This window comes from Berghia stephanieae, chromosome 13, assembly GCF_034508935.2.
Source record: "Berghia stephanieae isolate SIO BIC M18660-M18661 chromosome 13, UCSD_Bste_1.3, whole genome shotgun sequence".
In the NCBI taxonomy this organism is placed as follows: domain Eukaryota; kingdom Metazoa; phylum Mollusca; class Gastropoda; order Nudibranchia; family Aeolidiidae; genus Berghia; species Berghia stephanieae.
Genome location: NC_088372.1, coordinates 325,730 through 346,714, shown reverse-complemented (window position 1 = coordinate 346,714; position 20,985 = coordinate 325,730). Strand labels below are relative to the sequence as shown.

Below are 20,985 nucleotides of genomic sequence, written 5' to 3'. Positions count from 1 at the left end.
ATGACTTCCCATTACAAGGCTACGATCACCACAACGGAAATATTAACGTGGTGTGCGCTTTTATATATAACGCAATATCCACTAAATGTGCTCAAAGCGCTTTACGAAGGTTCCCTAACCAACAGCAACACGTAACATTTAGAACGAGACATGACGCCTGTTAGGCGATATTACAACTTTTTTTTCCGACAGATACAAAGCTGTTAACGGCCAGGTACTCATTTTACACATGGGTACTGTGAGAGAATTTGAGTAAAGTAACGAGCCATTTCCAAGCACTCAATTATGCGTCGAACGAGGCTCGAACCCAGGACCTTTCAATCCGAAAGCGAGTGTCATAACCACATAGCAGCATTATATAAAAGCTGAAGTGTTTTTTTGTTTTTTTTTGTTTGTTTGTTTTTTAACGTGTTTTGTCATGAACGTCAACGAGAGGTGATTGTGTGATAATTTGGTTGTGCAGAAAATGTGTCTCTTATCCCCCAGGGGAATTGGGAGAGATATGGAGAAGGAATAACAAAAACACAACAAGAACAAGACGGAAAGGGGGGGGGGGGGGGGGACTCAATGGTTGATTCTAGGGTTATCTCGAGTCGTTGACCTCCCAGTCGAGCTGGGGTCGATTGCGTGTCGAGTGCATTATGGGACGATAAGACAATCAATTCTAGTTTTACTTCAATAAATGAATAAATAAATAAAACGGAATGTCCTTGGATGGGGAACATTTGTATTTCCTGACACTCACGTGACATTGACGATTGGCGGTTAATGCTCACCAATTCTTCCCGGCAAAAATGTTTAACCAACACACAAAACCCTGTGTAACATGTAACTGTATTGAAGGAACGAAATTTACGTCACTCAGCTGTTTGGTTTTTAGCCATTTTTATGAGTAGTTTAACTCACTCAATCCTAGAGATTTTTGCTTCTTTCCAAAATTGGAGAAAAAAAAGTGTATTAAAAATGAGATGTGTATAGATATTCTTATTCAAATAAAAAAACAAAAAAACATTAACTTTGATACTACACCCATAATTTGTCTCAGAAAAATGTTACACATAATTTCATGTGTCTGTTACGTTATATTCGGCAAGCGGATGTTGTGAATTTTTTCATCTCTTAATTTTTTTATTTTTTTTTTAGCGAAACGCAATGCATCAATAATATAATTGTCGATTAGCTGGGATTTTAGGAGCTTTACCACCTCTCTGATCATCTCTTGACGATAACAATCAGCTGAATGATATCAACTTCCGAGACTGAAATTGTACGGTCTTGCATCCTCCGTTGATTGTAGCCTGACACAACCCGCCCTAAAGATTACATCACATAACAAGGCTACGATTATTCCTTCTATTGTTTCTATATTTTATAGAGAGAGATGCGTCTGGAAATGCATCAAACCGACATTCTCAGCTTCTGGATCATTTTCATTGTTATCATTTGAAAGAGGACATTTTTAAACTCACTCAACCCTAACACCGACTATATCCGTAGTTTACCAGGGTTACTTTTACCCCATGCCTATTTATTACATTTTTTCTGAGACAAATTATAGGCGTAGTATCAAAGCTAATGTTTTTCGTTTTTACATGTTAATGATAGTTGAATAAAACTATCTATGTACATGCTCATTTTTAATACATTTTTTTTTTCAAATTTTGAAAAGTAGCAAAAATCTCTGTGATTGAGTGAGTTAAACATCAATAAAGTCATTCAAAATTGAGAGAAAAGTAGTGTGATTTTTTTATAACATTGACATTTTGTACGGACTTGACCCCGAGGTCAAGCTGCCGTCTAGAGCACACCTCTCTAGTTGTGTGATAAAGGAAACCAATTTAGCTTACAATGCTGGTTTTATTCCATTTATTTGTCCTAGCTATAACTGTGTGAGAAATCCGTCTATTTTCATGGATAAACAAAGGCCCATAACCCTTAACGGTTGACCGGAGGTGTCATGACTGTTTAGTGTCCCTCCGCCACTCGTCAGGGAACTACTTACGTAAGCCAATTAGTTCCACCACGATATAGAATGGTAATAGGCGACGCGACTTCTTTACCTTCACACACATATAGAAATGTTCTCTCTCTCTCTCTCTCTCTCTCTCTCTCTCTCTCTCTCTCTCTCTCTCTCTCTCTCTCTCTCTTTCTCTATATATCTACCTCCCTGTCTCTCTGTCTTTGTGTGTGTGTGTGTGTATGTGTGTGTGTGTGTTTGTGTTTTGTCTTTCTCATTCTCTCTCTCTCTCTCTCTCTCTCTCTCTCTCTCTCTCTCTCTCTCTCTCTCTCTCTCTCTCTCTCTCTCTCGATAAGGATGAACCAATCATTTTTTAAAAGTCTTTGAACCAGCGTCCAGTGTGAAAAAGTTCTAGCCAGCAGGAAGAATAAAAAGCACAGATTTTCTTTGTTTAGAACCAAGCTGCTGGTTGCTGGGCGGACGTGACGTCAGACTATTGAATCCTATTCCGGCAATTCTGGACGGTCATCGCGCACCGGACGTCGTGTGGCCACGTCTGAGGACAGATCCTGGTTTGCTTCCTCGTCGTTGGTCGTTCGTTTTGGGTCGTAGGACGTAATCGTTAACTCGCCATTCTTGACCAGTCCCATCAGATCGCTGACCATTCCATTCCAGACCCGGAATAAACATTACGTCATTCCATACCTGTAGTGTTCTTGACCAGTCCCATCAGATCGCTGACCGTTCCATTCCAGACCCGGAATAAACATTACGTCATTCCGTCCTGTGATATTCTTGACCAGTCCCATCAGATCGCTGACCATTCCATTCCAGACCTGTGGTGTAACTCACCTAATACCCGAGGAGAAGATTTTTCTGGCAGCGAGTCTTGGAGTCACTCAAGCGTGACCATGATTTCATTCTATTTACCTGGTCTGTAATGTAAAGTGATCGCCTGTTTTCATTGGGTCATACGCTAGGACTTCATATAGATGTCACTGGTCATACGGCCTGGCTGGAGTTTTTATTCCTTTTTCTTCTTTTTGTTTTTCCTTTTCTTTTGAATATGAACATTTGTATAGCGCAATTACACGGATTTTTCAGCACAATGTTTCTATTATCTTACCAGCAGGCCATAGTATGGGACCGCATTTCCATTTCAGTACCAATACCAGTCGCCTGTTAGTTTTACTTTTTTAACTAACACTTACGATATATGTCACGGCGGTCTATAAAAGCCGTGTACTCATTCACACCTGAGTCGAATGGGGGGGGGGAATGTATATTAAGTGCCTTACCCACGGACACAAGGTCGGGACCAGAATTGACCACGACAATGTCACCCATCGGAAAGAGAAGTTTTTAACTGTTCACACTCAGGACTCAACCGGCCACTGATCATTCTTAACAAAGCTTGACTTTTGTGATAAGATGAAATAAGACACAGTATCGCGGAGGCACCTATCCACACAGATAACCCCCCCCCCCCCCCCCCCCCCCCCCCCCCCCCCACACCCACACACACACACACACAAGCAGACTCACAATTGAATATTCACACATTCATAGGGTTGTAAATTCTAAGATTAAAAGATGGGCAGACGTAAAAAGGAAATGTTCTAGTTTCGATTTAAAAGAATTAATAGTTGGTTTTTTCATGATTGTTCTAGAGATAGAACTACATATACTGGTTCTGACTCACCATATTGTGTGCGCGCGCACACACAGCCACACACCAAATAGGTAGGCCTACATACACGCATGCAAATAATATGCTCACAAAAACAAGCTCTATTGTTCAAAATTCGTGAAATACATGCTGGTGGTGACTCTCTCTAACTGTTGTTGTTGTTGTTGCTGTTGTTGTTGTTGTTGTCTTCGTCGTCGTCGTCGTCGTTGTTGTTGTTGTTGTTGTTGTTGTTGTTGTTGTTGTTGTTGTTGTCTTCGTCGTCGTCGTCGTCGTCGTCGTTGTTGTTGTTGTTGTTGTTGTTGTTGTTGTCTTCGTCGTTATTGTTGTTGTTGTTGTTGTTGTTGTTGTTGTTGTTGTTATCGCCGTTGTTGTCGTTGTGATCATGGAAGGGGGTGATAATCTTGTTTTTATTTTCATTTCCTTTTTTTTTTAAGTTAATTAAATTAAATTAATTAATTAATTAATTTTTTGTTGAAGTGGCGGTGGAAAGTATACATATTATTTTGTTGCTGTTGTTTATTTATTTAGAGACAGAGAGCGCGAGTGGGGGGGGGGGGGGGAAGTTTGAGAAAGACCAAGAAAATGAGAAATTAAGAGAAAAATATGAGAGAGAGAGAGAGAGAGAGAGAGAGAGAGAGAGAGAGAGAGAGAGAGAGAGAGAGAGAGAGCGATGGAGGTAGGAGAGGGGGGGGGGGTGGGGGGATACATGATATTGACTATCACCTCGTTCAGGTTAATGAAGGCAATTCACGGCCCGTCTCTATCTCGACCTATAAACGTCATAATGTATAAATTGATATACATTTCCTTGTCCTATCTGAACTCTTTCAAAAACTCTATTATAGAATATACCGTATGTCAATAGCCTGAATCTACCTCTATAACCATCACGATCTCTTCTGGAATATCACGTCAAGACATTATGGAGCAGACACCGGTGTAAGATAAAGAACTGAACACGTGTAGTATGAAAAGTACCAGACGAAGCAAGAAATATAAATACAAGAAGAAAAAAAAAACATCCCAAAAAATCAGTCTACCTCAACTGAGGATCGAACCTCATATCATCTGATTGCCGGTCAGACGCGCTACCATTAAACCACAGAGCCTCTGATTTTTTGGGATGGTTTTTTTTTTCTAGTATTTTTGATTCTTTCTTTGTCTGGGGGGACCTTTCATACACACTTGTTCAGTTCTATCTCTTCTAGAAGTTCTCTTTCAAATCTAACTCGATTTTACATGATGTGTAGTTTAAGCATCTTAAGTGATTTTTTAATTGGCTGAAGAAGTGTTTTGAGTCCGAAACGGTCCGTGTTTAATGTTTAGTTTGTTTGTTTTTGGAGGTTTTGTATTTATTCTTTCATCCACTGCAATAATCTGTTGTCAGGATTCTCTAGAGATTTGACGTTTTTGTATTTTTTTGAAAATTCCCTTTATTCATCCCATAGGGGAAATTTATCTATTCCAAGGGAAGACTGGAATAACCCAGGCGTCAGCCGCAGTGTAGCGCCGCGATTTGAGCTAGGGCGAGTGACTTGCTCAAGGCCACACAACGCAGCGGCGGGTGATTGAACTCGGTACCTGTTGGGTACGAAGCAAGACCGTACCGCTATGTCGTGTGGGACACCTATTATAAAGTATAGAATTTGATTCAAGAAGAAAAAAAAACATCCCAAAAAATCAGTCTACCTCAACTGAGGATCGAACCTCATATCATCTGATTGCCGGTCAGACGCGCTACCATTAAACCACAGAGCCTCTGATTTTTTGGGATGGTTTTTTTTTCTAGTATTTTTGATTCTTTCTTTGTCTGGGGGGACCTTTCATACACACTTGTTCAGTTCTATCTCTTCTAGAAGTTCTCTTTCAAATCTAACTCGATTTTACATGATGTGTAGTTTAAGCATCTTAAGTGATTTTTTAATTGGCTGAAGAAGTGTTTTGAGTCCGAAACGGTCCGTGTTTAATGTTTAGTTGTTTGTTTTTGGAGGTTTTGTATTTATTCTTTCATCCACTGCAATAATCTGTTGTCAGGATTCTCTAGAGATTTGACGTTTTTGTATTTTTTGAAAATTCCCTTTATTCATCCCATAGGGGAAATTTATCTATTCCAAGGGAAGACTGGAATAACCCAGGCGTCAGCCGCAGTGTAGCGCCGCGATTTGAGCTAGGGCGAGTGACTTGCTCAAGGCCACACAACGCAGCGGCGGGTGATTGAACTCGGTACCTGTTGGGTACGAAGCAAGACCGTACCGCTATGTCGTGTGGGACACCTATTATAAAGTATAGAATTTGATTTGAAGAATTTCTTATCATCATAAATTTCAAATTTCACACACGTTTACTGCCATTGTCACCCTGCACAGTGTGTTGTTCATTAAGAGGTAAATTATTGTTTGGATAAAGTTTTGGTTTGGTTTGGTTTTATTTGCCATGGCTTTATAATCATCAAATTTGATTATATTTTAAAAAATAATTCTAATCGTCATCATTGCATCACTGGTCTCAAACTCGCGACCTTAAAACGCCATGGCAATTGGATTTGACCACTACACCATTCATTCCCATCACCTGACTGCCTGACACCCTAGTGTCGACGGAATGCAGGGAGGAGAATGTTTTTTGTTTTTTTTAAAGACAATAACAAGTCATGACGGGCAGGATAAGCGGAAAATAAATAAAACGTCAGCCCGCCAGCAGTGGCATGGACCAGATAGTCATAAAAAGAGAAATTTGCCACATTCCGGAAAAACCCATATTTTAAAATTTGGCCAGAAAACTCGTCCTTCAATTGTCGATCGATTTAAATGAGTCTCATCTTGGCAAAAACTTTTAAACTTGGGGCTTCGCGAAGTCCCGGGTTTGAGAGTTTTTTTGTTTTTTTTTGCCAAGATGAGGGTCATTTAAATCGATCGATATTTGAAGGACGAGTTTTCTGGCCAAATTTTAAAATATGGGTTTTTCTAGAGTACGGCAGAAATGATGGTTATTGTTGCAAAACGGGTTTTTGTTGTAACTCCATAGAGGGCCTAGTGTCCGTCATACACAGCAATAATATTTCAGTGTCCACTTTAGTGTCCATCTAACTGTCCATTCCGGCACACTGATAAAACAACAAAATTTTATAAAATATATATTTGGGTAGAGATCTGTTGATTCATAAATAAAGTATGGCGAGGAGGAGGAGGAGGAAGAAGAAGAAGAAGAAGAAGAAATTGAAGGAGGAGGAGGAGGAGGAGGAGGAGGAGGAGGAGGAGAAGGAGAGGGGTGGTCATGAAGAAGAGGAAAGATGAGTTTGCAGTGGTAGAGGAGGAGGAGGAGGAGGAGGGGGTAACATTTTATTACCGCTGAAGAGCCATCCTTTGAGTCACCAGTCTCTAGATTTAACTCCTATTTATCATTGTAAGATACTGCCTTTATTTGTTGTTCATTGACCACAGAGGTCATCTTACAACTGACCACCACCACCAGCTTAGCGGACCATCATTCCTGCCCCCTGTGTCATAAAACAACAATAAGACGATTAGTGTTATTTTTATTTCCGCCACTACTTGTTTCACTCTCAGGTTTCAAGGCGATGCTACTTATTTTACACCGGGGTTTAACATAGCGGTTAGGAATGGTTGCTATGTGTGTGTGTGTGTGTGTGTGTGGGGGGGGGTGATCTATCTATTTATCTATCTATCTTTTAAAAACCCATAGTGCTTGATCTTTTATATAGCGCAATATCCACTAAACGTGCTCAAAGCGCTTTACAGAGGGTCCCTAGCCAAGAGTAACACTTAATATGGAGGACGAGACATGACACCTGCTGTAAGGCGATCTCACAATGTTTTGGACAGAGACAACACTGTTAACGGCGCGGTACTAATTTTACACCTGAGTGCAGTGAGAGAATGTGAGTCCAAAGACTTAACGATGCACCACTCAGGCGAGACTCGAACCCTGGACCATCGATCCGAAGGCGACTGTCATACCACTGAGTAGAAAAGTGCCAGAAGACAATAGAGAATAGAAATTTTTTTCGCGGCGGTGGTGGGGTTTGAACCTGGGGTTTGAACCTGCGACCTTATTGGTACGACAACTCCGCCTGGCAGGTGAGAGCGTGGCTCTACCGTGTGAGCTATCCACGAACACAAAAATATTTGTTTCAAACCCAAAGTCATTTCTAGATCCCCTCTTCACCCACTTCTTGAGACCGCCGATTCGTTCACCACCATCGCGAAGTAATTTTGACCAGCAGTTAAGCTTAATAGCCAATATTCTCATCACAAACATATAACATAGAAACGATTGAGACATTGAGTATGCTCCGGTGTATGGGTGAATTTTTAATTCAGAAAAGTGAGTGGAGCAGGCACTTATGTTGGTAACAACAAGATATGAAGTGAGTAGAAAAGTGCCAGAAGACAATAGAGAATAAAAAATTTTTTTTCGCGGCGGTGGTGGGGTTTGAACCTGCGACCTTATTGGTACGACAACTCCGCCTGGCAGGTGAGAGCGTGGCTCTACCGTGTGAGCTATCCACGAACACAAAATTTTTATTCTCTATTGTCTTCTGGCACTTTTCTACTCACTTCATATCTTGTTGTCATACCACTACAACACATAACCTATCCATCTATCTATCTAAGTATCTATATATCTATCTATCCATACATCTATATATCTATCCATCCATCCATCTATCTATCTATTTTCCTGTTTATCCATCTAACTCTTTACTCTTTCTCAATCTTTCTTTTATAAAAAATGTAACTTTTATGTAAAAACGACCCAACCTTTCTAACGTTATGCCTCTAAGTCATTCTCATCCTCCTCCTCCCCCCTCCTCCCCTCCTCCTCACCACCACCACCACCACCATCATCATCATCATCATCATCATCATCATCATCATCATCATCATCATCACCATCATCATCATCACCATCACCATCATCACCACCATCACCACCACTGACCCCTCCCTACCTTACTGTCCATTCCAGGTGATGACGTCATGTGTGCCACCAGTGGCTAATGATTTGGTGAGTACGTTTTTATTTACCTGTTTGTCTCAGTCCACTCACTTATTTACCCCCCCCCCCCCCTTCTCTCTCTTTCTCTCTCTCTCTCTCTTTCTCTCTCTCTCTGTTTCTCTCTCTCTCTTTCTCTCTCTCTCCCACTCTCTTTCTCTCTCTCTCTGTTTCTCTCACTCTCTTTCTCTCTCTCTCTCTCTCTCTCTCTCTCTCTCTCTCTTTCTCTCTCTCTCTCTCTGTTTCTTTCTGTCTTTCTCTCCCCCTCTCCCTCTCCCCCCTCTCTCTCTCCCTCTCTCTCCCTCTCTCTCTATCCCTCTCTCTCTCTCTATCCCTCTCTCTCTCTCTATCTCCCTCTCTCTCTTAACCATCCATCTATCCATCTACCACCAATCTATGTCTTCAACGTTGTCGTCGTCATTATCATCATAATCTTCGCACCATTACCAACCTCCTCTTTTTCTTCCTCTTTTTTGGAAACATCATTTCTTCTTTATTTTCTTTTAAGGAAATATCCCCTTGAATGCACCTCCCCCCCCCCCCCCCCCCCCCCTCATCTTGACACCAATCATCCAATCCTTCTTCTTCTTCTTTTTTGTTTTTCAAGCTTTTAGTGTTAAACTATAGTCTGTCAAATAAAACGCTACAACCCCCCCCCCCCCCCCCCCCTTTCCATTCTTTCTTCATTTCCTCTATCTTCCCGTCCCCCCCCTTTCCGCCCCCCCCCCCCCTTCGTCCCTTCCCCTTTCTCTCCTTCTCTCCCCTCCCTTCCTTTTTCTGTCTTTTTCTCTTCCTCCCCCCCCCCCCCCCCACCCCTTTTTGACCCTTTTTGACCCTTTCTTGTTCGATACACGTTATTTTTCTGTCCCTTTTTTTTTACGCTGATGCGAAAAATTCCCTGTTCTTAACCTGAGTTTACTAAGAATCCAATTATCCTCTTCACAACTCCTTGACCACATACACACACACACATACACACACACATACACACACATACATACACACACATACACACACACTCACACTCACACAACACTCACACAGCACACACACACACAACACACAAACAAAAACCCATACATACACACACACACACATACATACACACACACATATATTGACCATATATCCACTACAGCCAAAACATATCATTACAAATACAGTGTGTCCTACTCTACCATTATTCTACCTTTATATAAATACCACTTGCGACAGGACACTACTATGGGCGTGTCAATTCTAAGGAATATTACTGGATAGGCGTTCCCACATCCAACAAAATGTGACCAATCGACTCACCTTGGTACACTATTACATCGGGATTATTGGGTTTCCACAAGTGGATTACAGTAGAACTAATCAGAAATATGATGAAGAACATGTGTCCGTTGTCTTGTGGTATGACACTCGCTGCTTTGGATCGGAAGGTCCTGGATTCGAGCCTTGTTGGACAATATGTAAAATGAGTACCTGGCCGTTAACAGCATTGTCTCTCTACGAAAAAAAACAAACGGAATATCACCCCACAGGCGTCATGTCCCGTCCTTTATGTTACGGGTTGCCAGAGATCCGTTGTAAAGCGCTGTGAGCACGTTTTGTGGATATTGCTCTATATAAAAGCTCATTCTTTTTAAAATATCTCTAAACCTTAGGACTTTAAAGAACCCTCAAACCTGGGACTTCAAAAAACAATTCTTGGATTGGTCAGAAAATAAACATGCAAGACATGATGTGTCTGTCGCCTTCTGCTGTGAATTCCTGAAGAATTGACTAATTAAGGAGGTAATTAGTACTTGATTACTTCCCCTTGTCGTCCACGGGCTGTTGTCATTTTGAAGTGGTGTCAACTGTCAACACACCATACGGTGGTAACTGACTGCTGACCTCACAGGCAAGGTCAAATGCTGTTTCTCCGCCTCTTTTCTTTACCACTTTTACAGTAATATATTTAGTTACAAACACGCATAACTAATTAATTATTTGCTTTTATGAAGGCAATGAATAGAAAGCGCCATGTTGAAGAGGTAGACAGAGCATGAACCTCATAGATACGATAAACCTCTTAGCTCATTTTGACTCATGCGATCCAGGGATATGAAACGTACCTTTATTAAATATTAGTTGGTTCTACGATTCCTGGAGGAAGAAAAGAAAGAAGGAAAAGGGAAAATTGAAAGAAAGAAAGAAAGAGAGAGAGAGAGAGAGAGAGAGAGAGAGAGAGAGAGAGAGAGAGAGAAGAGAGAGAGAGAGAGAGAGAGAGAGAGAGAGAGAGAGAGAGAGAGAGAGAGAGAGATGGCTATTTTCAAACCAGTAATAAATAGCAAGAGGCAGACAACCACGTGATTTCTCCATTTGGATTGCGTGTATAAAACAACACCTTGGTACTCGACGGGAATCCAGTTGCCTAACAATAACGGCACACGCTCTCGTCAAGAACACTAAACTCAAGTAATAACGGGCGTGCTCAGTGCTCATGGACCAAAGACAGGTAGCTTTCTAGCCTACACTCACACACAACAACAACACACAACAATAATAACACACACGCATTCCAAACACAACCACCGGCTCTCCAAACCAACACACAGACACACACACACACATACACACACATACACACACACACACCCACACACTCACAAAGCGACCCTCAATTGCCCCCGCGCAGGTCATCTAGGCAAGCCACTGAATCAGCAGGTGTGGTGTGCAGACACACACACAAACACACACAAACGCACAAACACACACACACATACTGACACACACACATACACACACACACACGCATTACATCCCGTATCATGTTGTGTACGTATTGTGTAGACACTCTGGCAGTCACTGATTGTGTCAGACTGTTACAGCAGACAACAACACACCCCCGAAAATAACTTCTCATTCAATTTCGTCTCCCCTCTTCGTGTGCCGCGAAAGTCGTGGTTGAAAGAAACACAGTACAGTGTATACACAGTGCACACTTGACAACACACACATAGACATTGTGGGATAATCGGCCTATTTCTTTTCGAACACAGTCATTGATAACTGATAATTGTTGTTATTCCCACGTACATTGAACAGAGCGGCTCGTGTGTAGTTAAAACTGGATTACGATTCGTACCTGCTCGTCCCTGGTAAGATTTCTTCAAGTTTTCAAACTTTTTGTGTTTCCTGGTTCTGCATGGAATGGTGTGTAACTTATTGTATGTCTCTTCCTCATTACTTATGACTATGATTATGATCCTAGTGCGATTTTGTATTTATCTTAAAACCTCAAGTGTTCGAGTTTAAGTCTGTATCATTTCAGTTATATAAGTCTAAGACGGGGCGGCCAAAATATTTTTTTAATCATCAGAGAAATAGAAGCAGTGGTTGTAGTGTAGTAAAGGAAGTCCACATTTCCTCAATTCTAAAGAAAAGATGAATTTGTTTCTGAGAAATGAAACGTCTATTTTTAAATACAGACGATCACACCGAAATGAATAAGTAGGTAGGCCTATGTCGGTCGGCCGTATGAGTATGAGCCGAAAAAAATCGGTTCACATTTCCATGGTACTTTTCATCATGAAGACGAGAATAGAATACTTGACTTGGATGTAAATACAATTCATATTCAGGACTTTGTGGGTTTTTAAAAAATGTTTACTGCTGTACCTATTTATTTATTGTACCGGTAGCTGGTGTAGATTTTATATTTTATATAGCGTAACATCCTGTCAATAACATTGTGTGGTCTAAGACCACTTTGTAAGGAACCCGAAACAAATCTCAATACGACTTTACTTTAAGATTGTAAGACGAGACATAACGCCCAATTGTACTATAACAATGTGTTCCTCCTCCTCCTTTTCTTCTTCTCCTCCTTTTTGTTCTCTGTTCTTCTTCCTCTCGTCGTCATCCTCATCCTCCTCTTCCTCCCCCTCCCTCCTCTTCCTCCTTCTCCTCCCCCCTCCTCCTCCTTCTTTTTTCTTCTTCTTCTTCTTCTTCTTCTTCTTCTTCTTCTTCTTCTTCTTCTTCTTCTTCTTCTTCTTCTTCTTCTTCTTCTTCTTCTTCTTCTTCTTCCTCTACTACTTCTTCCTCTTCTTCAAAGACACCGAATGCCTAATCCAGACCATGTATTACTGTCACCATCCCTATGACCAAAGCAATTCATCAGTCTATCTAGTAGTTCCTACTTATCTCTGTATTCCTTGATAAATGGTTATCCTCTCTGTGTGGCCTTTTACATTTAGCCTTGATTTATATACCTGGGATATCGTCCCTGTTTACACCCATTTTCGTTGATAAATATTCTTGCAAGTCCTAAAAGTACAATTCATTCACAGCCAGTTCTTTCCAGAAAGTTATAGATTATTCCGTTTTATATAACTTTAAACGTACTGAGTCCTCGACTAAGTACTTTCCGCCTGATTAAACTGTAACATATCCAGCCACCCAGTCATCTCTTGGTGAACAGAGGTGTTGGAGTGAGAGAGAGAGGGAGAGGGGAGAGAGATAGAAAGAGAAAGAATGAAAGAAAGAGTGAGGGAGAGGAGGGGGGGGGGTACTTCGAGGAAAACTTTAATGAAGACCCAGGTTTGAGAGTTTTTGACATGACGAGGGTCATTTTAATCGATCGATATTTGAAGGACGAGTTTTCTAGTCAGAAAAATTGTTAATGTGTTATTTTTATTATTTTTTCCCCCAAGGAGCAAGACATTAATCGTTGACATCCCTGGCCTTATTCCAGACCCAGACAATTATTCATGAGATGCCACTGTCCCAGCGACCTCTATATAATATGTTAGTACTATTAGTAGACGATGCCACTGTCCCAGCGACCTCTATATAATATATTAGTACTATTAGTAGACGATGCCACTGTCCCAGCGACCTCTATATAATATATTAGTTCTATTAGTAGACGATGCCACTGTCCCAGCGACCTCTATATAATATGTTAGTACTATTAGTAGACGATGCCACTGTCCCAGCGACCTCTATATAATATATTAGTACTATTAGTAGACGATGCCACTGTCCCAGCGACCTCTATATAATATGTTAGTACTATTAGTAGACGATGCCACTGTCCCAGCGACCTCTATATAATATGTTAGTACTATTAGTAGACGATGCCACTGTCCCAGCGACCTCTATATAATATGTTAGTACTATTAGTAGACGATGCCACTGTCCCAGCGACCTCTATATAATATGTTAGTTCTATTAGTAGACGATGCCACTGTCCCAGCGACCTCTATATAATATGTTAGTACTATTAGTAGACGATGCCACTGTCCCAGCGACCTCTATATAATATATTAGTACTATTAGTAGACGATGCCACTGTCCCAGCGACCTCTATATAATATGTTAGTTCTATTAGTAGACGATGCCACTGTCCCAGCGACCTCTATATAATATGTTAGTACTATTAGTAGACGATGCCACTGTCACCACTCCGCCATCTCAAAACGTATTATGTCCGGATGGTTTAAATGATAAAAATTGACTTTTTGGTCAAAAAAATTGAGAGACGGGTAAATTTGTTAATGCTTTACTGGGGAGAATGGATATAATTTCAAGTGCTGACAATAATTTCAAAACAATTCACCTTTCATGTCATAGTAAATGTATAGTCCCTTGATTTGACATATGGGTTACATCGATGATGATACTGGTTTGAAGCTGTGGGTCACGTATGTTAGAATTAAATGATAATATATTATGTAAGGGATTGGACCGTCTCCCCCCCCCCCCCCCCAGTCCTCCCAGCTAATTGTGGTCTCATCTATTACTATTACTGTTTCCAATCTCACTGATACATCCATGGTTGAGATGTGTATATTTTCCCACTTGTTGCAGGGCATGTGTTTTACACACGTGTGATAATAATAATAATAATAATAATAATAATAATAATAATAATAATAATAATAATAATAATAATAATAATAATAATAATAATAATAATAATAATAATAATACTTTATTGCATCCCAAAAAGGAAATTTTTTGTACAGACGTGTTATAATTTACACATAAGATAAAAATACAATGGAAATAGGATGTACATATATAAAAAAGGAGCAGCTCTATAACCAGAGCTGCGCTTTATAATATGAATAATTTCAAACACTGTAAAATAGTTAAAACTGTCACTATAAATTGAAAATTGAAAAGATTGCAAAACAAATAAATTAATAAATTAATATTTATATTTTTTAAAAGTAAAAATGAGAATAATTATATAAAATGATTATTGCTTGTTGTTATAAAGCCTAATACTGGACGGCAGAAAAGATTTTCGGTGTCTCTCTGTTTTCGTTGAAATAGAGAAAGGGCGACCACTTCTTTCTGACATAATAATTGATGGTCTTAGTGGATGATACTGGTCATTTAATATTTTAGTTATTTTATTTATACAAAATTTCTCGTATAAAAGATCGACATCGTCAACATCATTTATATAGCGTTTAATGGATTTTTTAATATTTGAATTATTTTGTTCCTTTCCACTGCTAAGCAATTGCCTCCCCAAGCTGTTATACAAAATGACAAAACACTTTCAATTACTGCTCTATAAATAATGTGCAGAGGGTTTTATCTATTCTAAACTGAGAGAGTTTTGATAAAAAATATGTACGTCTGCACATCTTATGCCTAATTATTTTCAAGTGTTCATCCCACTTGAGCCTGTCATCAATCGTTACACCAAGGTATTTGTAGTGAGGAACTCGCTGGGCGAATTGGTCCTTTAATTTTAACGGTTCTATCGGTTCCTTCACTCTCCTAAAGTCAATCACTAGCTCCTTTGTCTTGCTTATGTTAAGCTCTAGGTGGTGGGCATCACACCAAGACACAAATCTATCAATTTCTTGCCTATAAGCCACTTCGTTGCCATTTGTTATGAGGCCTTGAAGAGCGGTGTCATCTGCAAACTTTATTAAAGGTACACTCAGGTTTTGACTTCTACAGTCATTCGTGTATATTGTGAATAATACAGGGGACAATACACAACCCTGAGGAGCACCAGTATTTGTAGTTATACAGGAAGATTTGTTTTGTCCTAATTGAACATATTGTGCTCTCTCCGTAAGAAATTCGAGCACCCAAGCAATTATATACTTGTTTAAATTCAGACTAGTCAATTTTTGAACAACCAACTGAGGTTGCATTGTATTGAACGCTGAAGAAAAATCTGCAAAAAGCAATCTGCAATAGCTCCTAGCGTGATCTAGATGCCTGTAGATGTTGTTTGTAAACAGCAAAATGGCATCCTCTACGCCACGTCCTGGTTTGTAAGCAAATTGATGACTATCACTCAATGGCATAAACTGATTCCTAATTTTAACAAGAACAAGTTTTTCTAAAGATTTCATGACTATTGAAGTCAGTGCAACAGGTCTGAGATCGTTCATAGTTTCAAGTTTTTCTTTTTTTGGAACAGGAATAATTTTTGAAGTTTTCCAAATTTCAGGCATCGAAACGCATTGGAGGGACCAGTTAAAAATATGTGTATAAATGGGGGAAAGCTGGTGGGCACATTCCTTTAATAGTTTTCCTTTCAATCCATCCGGCCCAGCAGCCTTCCTCTCGTTTAGTTTCGAAAATACGAATCTCGTTTCCTCTTCACTGACCTCAATAGTCATTTCATCTTCCAAAGCCCTGTCTAATTTATGTTTTTCATTTTCAATATCAAATTTGTTTGCTGTTTCGAAACGTGAATAAAATTTATTTAAAGTTTCAATTTCGATATCTTCTGATATAATCGTGGGCTTTGGATTATAGTTCACAGCAGTTTTAAGCCCCCGCCACGTGTCCCGTATATCCCCAGAAGAAAAGCATTTTTCAATTTTATTTTTGTACTTATCTCTACAACTAGATATTACCCTCTTTATCTCTTTTTGTTTTGTTTTCAGATCTTTTTTGTTTCCACTAGTATAGAGAGTTTTCTTTCATGTCTATTGATTTGATTGGTGTGTTGTAATCGATATTCCTATGATTGTGTGCATGGAGCAAGGTCAGCTCAGCTGTTGTGATGTAACACCCTAATCTTTCTTCAGCTGCCATATTTGCTTTGAGCTGGTTGGCGCAGTATCAGTAGGTATATATATATATATATATATATATATATATATATATATATATATATATATATATATATATATATATATATATATATATATATATATATATATATATATACATATAATATACAGCAGTAGACAGCAGTCGTAGGTGTGTTTGTTTTGGCAGCCACTTCAGTCCTCTTGGCTCTTGACAGCTTTACACGTCAAAACATTTATATTTATTTATTTGTTGTTTTATTTTTGTTGTGTTATTATTTTTCCCCCCATAAAATATTATTTCGAATGGCGATGGACTACAACGACCCTTTCCATGTCCTAGAGCACGACACAGTAACAATTGACATTTCCTTGTCCAAATACGTTCCAAACGCTAGAGCTCTTTTAAACTGTGTCGAGTTTGAGATTCTTGAACAAGTTGAAGGTCATTTGTTTGTATCGAGTTTTGAAGGAAACGTTTTCTGGTTAATTTAATAGAAAAAGAGGATGGGGTGGGGTGGGGGGGGGGGGCAGTACTGTTGTACTCTGAAAGAAATACACTATAAAAGATTTTGGCCAGAAAACTCGTCCTTAACGATCTATCCACATCACCATCATCTTGGGAGAAAAAAAAAACTTTCAACTTTAGACTTCTTATAAAGAGTTCCTTGAAGTCCAAGGTAAAGAGTTCCTTGAAGTCCAAGGTAAAGAGTTCCTTGAAGTCCAAGGTAAAGAGTTCCTTGAAGTCCAAGGTAAAGAGTTCCTTGAAGTCCAAGGTAAAGAGTTCCTTGAAGTCCAAGGTAAAGAGTTCCTTGAAGTCCAAGGTAAAGAGTTCCTTGAAGTCCAAGGTAAAGAGTTCCTTGAAGTCCAAGGTAAAGAGTTCCTTGAAGTCCAAGGTAAAGAGTTCCTTGAAGTCCAAGGTAAAGAGTTCCTTGAAGTCCAAGGTAAAGAGTTCCTTGAAGTCCAAGGTAAAGAGTTCCTTGAAGTCCAAGGTTTTGCTAATTTTAGACAAGTTCAGGTTCAATTTATTCCATCAATTTTGAAGGACGAGTTTTCTGGACGAAATATTTTAATGTTTTGGTTTTTTTTATAAAGACTTTGACAGAGCAGAGCCTTGACGTTATGTTAAAATTTGGTTTAATGTGAGATGGGGTGAAGTTTATAATAGAAGTTAATAAGATTCAATTGATTCACTATAGACTATAATTTCGTATCAACACATTCACGTCTGGATCAATCAAAGCTTGTCTGGGTCAGACAACTCGCTTGTTCTATCATTCTGTACATACGTCTGTTTCTATTTCTACTCTTGTTTGTCTTCGTCAGTAAATGACGTCATCTGTTTTGTCAATCAAAGCTTGTCTGGGTCAGACAACTCGCTTGTTCTATCATTCTGTACATACGTCTGTTTCTATTTCTACTCTTGTTTGTCTTCGTCAGTAAATGACGTCATCTGTTTTGGTAAGTCGTTAATTTGTCTTCTAGTTATTTTGCCATTCTATCGCTTATTTGTATTTTTTAAAAAATTATTTATGATTGTTTGACAGAAATTTAGAAATGGCTGTTAAGAAGTGGAATAGATTTACAAAAACTAAGAGAGAGAGAGAGAGAGAGAGAGAGAGAGAGAGAGAGAGAGAGAGAGAGAGAGAGAGAGAGAGAGAGAGAGAGAGAGAGAGAGAGAGAGAGAATAAAATTCTTGGTTTCATTTCACCCCCACCCTTCTACATGATTGTACTTTGATGTTTTTATTCCGTGATAATTGCCTAATGATATCAATTTACTGGTCGTGGTAAACACGTTACCATCTATGGAAAGGGAGACAACTCCATAGCAAGGACTTTTAAAAACGTTGTCCATTGTGCAGGTCCGACCAAAGTTTGTTGCTTCAATTGTGTCAGTTTTATCACATTTGCTATTTTTTTCAATTTTCAATGTTCAATTTAATTATGTCAGTACCCTTCTCTAATGGTAAACAATGGATCATTTCAATCAGTGAATTTCATTCTACAATCTGACACAAACAAATATTTATGTTGCAATTAGTTGGAGGTTCACATAAGGAAAATTACTCTCTGTCTCTGACTAATAAGGAGGGGGAGGGGGCTCAAATGTTGTTTTAGCGACCAGAAGATGAGATGTGTAATATAATATGATATGCTAATATATAATTACATATATATAATATACTACTAGATGTTTTATAAGCGTTTGACAATAAATATCATTTAACTCACCGTGGAGACAAATGCACCACATATAGTCATTCCGAAGGCACAAGACCTATGGAATCGAAGCTTATCCCGGTTTCCCTGGCGTTAAAGGGACACTACTACCAATTTCCGGAAAACCCTGGGATATCATTGTAACCTTATCTAAGGAACGCGACGATGTTGTGATCTTTTCCTTTTTCTTTTCTATCTTGTTTTTAAAAATATATTATGCAAAATTGAATTTGAAAAAAAGGTAAGCTTTTTTATAGCGCAACATCCACTAAATTTACGTCAATTGCCGAGCGTCCCTCTTGTGGCCAGGCGGTGGGTGCCGCGCAGTCGTCGGTTCGCTGGTTCGACCCTGTGCCGCGCAGTCGTCGGTTCGATGGTTCGACCCTCATCACCACAAACGTTGTTTACTCTCTAGATACAGTTATTGTCTTCTGGCAGTTTTCTCCCCATGTCATTGGTGGTTTCAATCCAACAACACCATTGGACATATTATGAGAGATGGCGGATTTAAGGCGCTCTTAAACTAGAGCTTTTATATAGCGCAATATCCACTAAATGTACTCAAAGCGCTTTACAAAAGGTCCCTGACCAATAGCAACACGTAACATGTAGAACGAGACATGACGCTTGTCAGGCGATATTGCATTTTTTTTCCGACATAGACAACGCTGTTGACGGCCAGGTACTCATTTTACACCTGAGTACGGTGAGGGAATAATATGAGTGAAGAGACTTTTCCAAGGACTGGCTCAACTATGCGCCGAGCGAGGCTCGAACCCAGGGCCTTCCGATCCGAAATCGAAAGCGAGTGTCATACCACAAGACTACATCGGCGCTCTTACTATTTGTGTCGTCAAGTTCAAAGCTATTACCAACCATGTAGGTTGTTCACCATCACTCAATCTCAAAGAAGTAGGATCGCTTCACGTTTCTGGCTGGTGTGACTCAGGCGGTGACGTCAACTGCAATCCACACAACGAGAAAAGCTGTCACCATGCTCCATGCGTACAATGCAGAGAAAAGATTGGATCACATCTTCCCATCTAAGCGACACAAACTGCCCCATAATTTATCCATTTATTTTTATCAACGTTACCATCTTATCTAGAAAGATTTCATTCGTGTGTCTGGTGAATGCAAAAACACACCGACGTCTACAATAGATAGATAACAAAATAGACAATGGAATATGTATTATGATGAAGTGTCACCATGCCCTATGCGTCCTTGTCAATTTTTCAATCTCCTCCATCACTACATCTCAACGTTGAAAATTTCTTTTTTATGTTCTATATAAACAAACAAACATGCAAACAAACAAACAACATGCCACGCACAAGAGTTTTTTTTAAATGCGTAATATGTATTCACCAGAAGGGCTCAAATCACTTTACTTCACAATGGGTCTCAAGCAGCGTCTACTATTAGAAGACGATGGTCTCAAGCCAACAGCAACACTTTACACGACGCCTGTCTGTTTCGAGCCTCGCTCGGCGGATAGTTGAGTCCTTGAAAAAGGCTCTTTACTCACATCCTCTCACCGTACTCAGATGTAAAATGAGTACCTGGCCGTTAACAGCGTTGTCTCGGTCCGAAAAAAAAATATCGCCTAACTGGCGTCATGTCCCTTCCTACATGTTAAGTGTTGTTGTTGGACAGGGACCCCTTGTAAAGCGCATGAGCACGTTTAGTGGGTATTGCGCTATATAAAAGCTCTTTTTTTATTTTGAAAGACTTTTCTGTACGTATATCGCCCGTTTGTCCCTATGTGATAATATTGACTCTCCATCGTGTGAAATGATATTGTGTGGTTGGTATTGATGGGCCACAAACAGGCAATCACTATGTCGTATTACCGGGGTATTGGATTGTCTTGTTAGGGTCAAAGGTTGTCGATAAATATGTGGGAGAGAGAGGGAGAGAGAGAGAGAGAGAGAGAGAGAGAGAGAGAGAGAGAGAGAGAGAGAGAGAGGGGAAGGAGGAGGAGAGACAGTGAGAGAGAGATAGATAGAGAGAGAGATAGATAGATAGATAGATAGATAGATAGATAGA

The 20,985-nt window shown here is 39.7% G+C and overlaps 1 protein-coding gene across 15 annotated transcripts in view; it reads left to right on the top strand.

Annotated features, from left to right (window-relative positions):
* LOC144959152 (tensin-3-like) overlaps window positions 1-20,985 on the top strand; it is a 400,273-nt gene that overhangs the window by 174,166 nt on the left and 205,122 nt on the right. For 13 of the 15 annotated variants that reach the window (XM_078891652.1, XM_078891665.1, XM_078891661.1 and 10 more), the window contains one exon: window positions 8,637-8,675. In XM_078891652.1, the coding sequence (XP_078747778.1) occupies window positions 8,637-8,675 (39 nt within the window). Of the gene's footprint in view, window positions 1-8,636; window positions 8,676-11,503; window positions 11,795-20,985 lie in introns of those variants that run through there. The other 2 variants (XM_078891672.1, XM_078891668.1) reach the window with 2 other exon arrangements.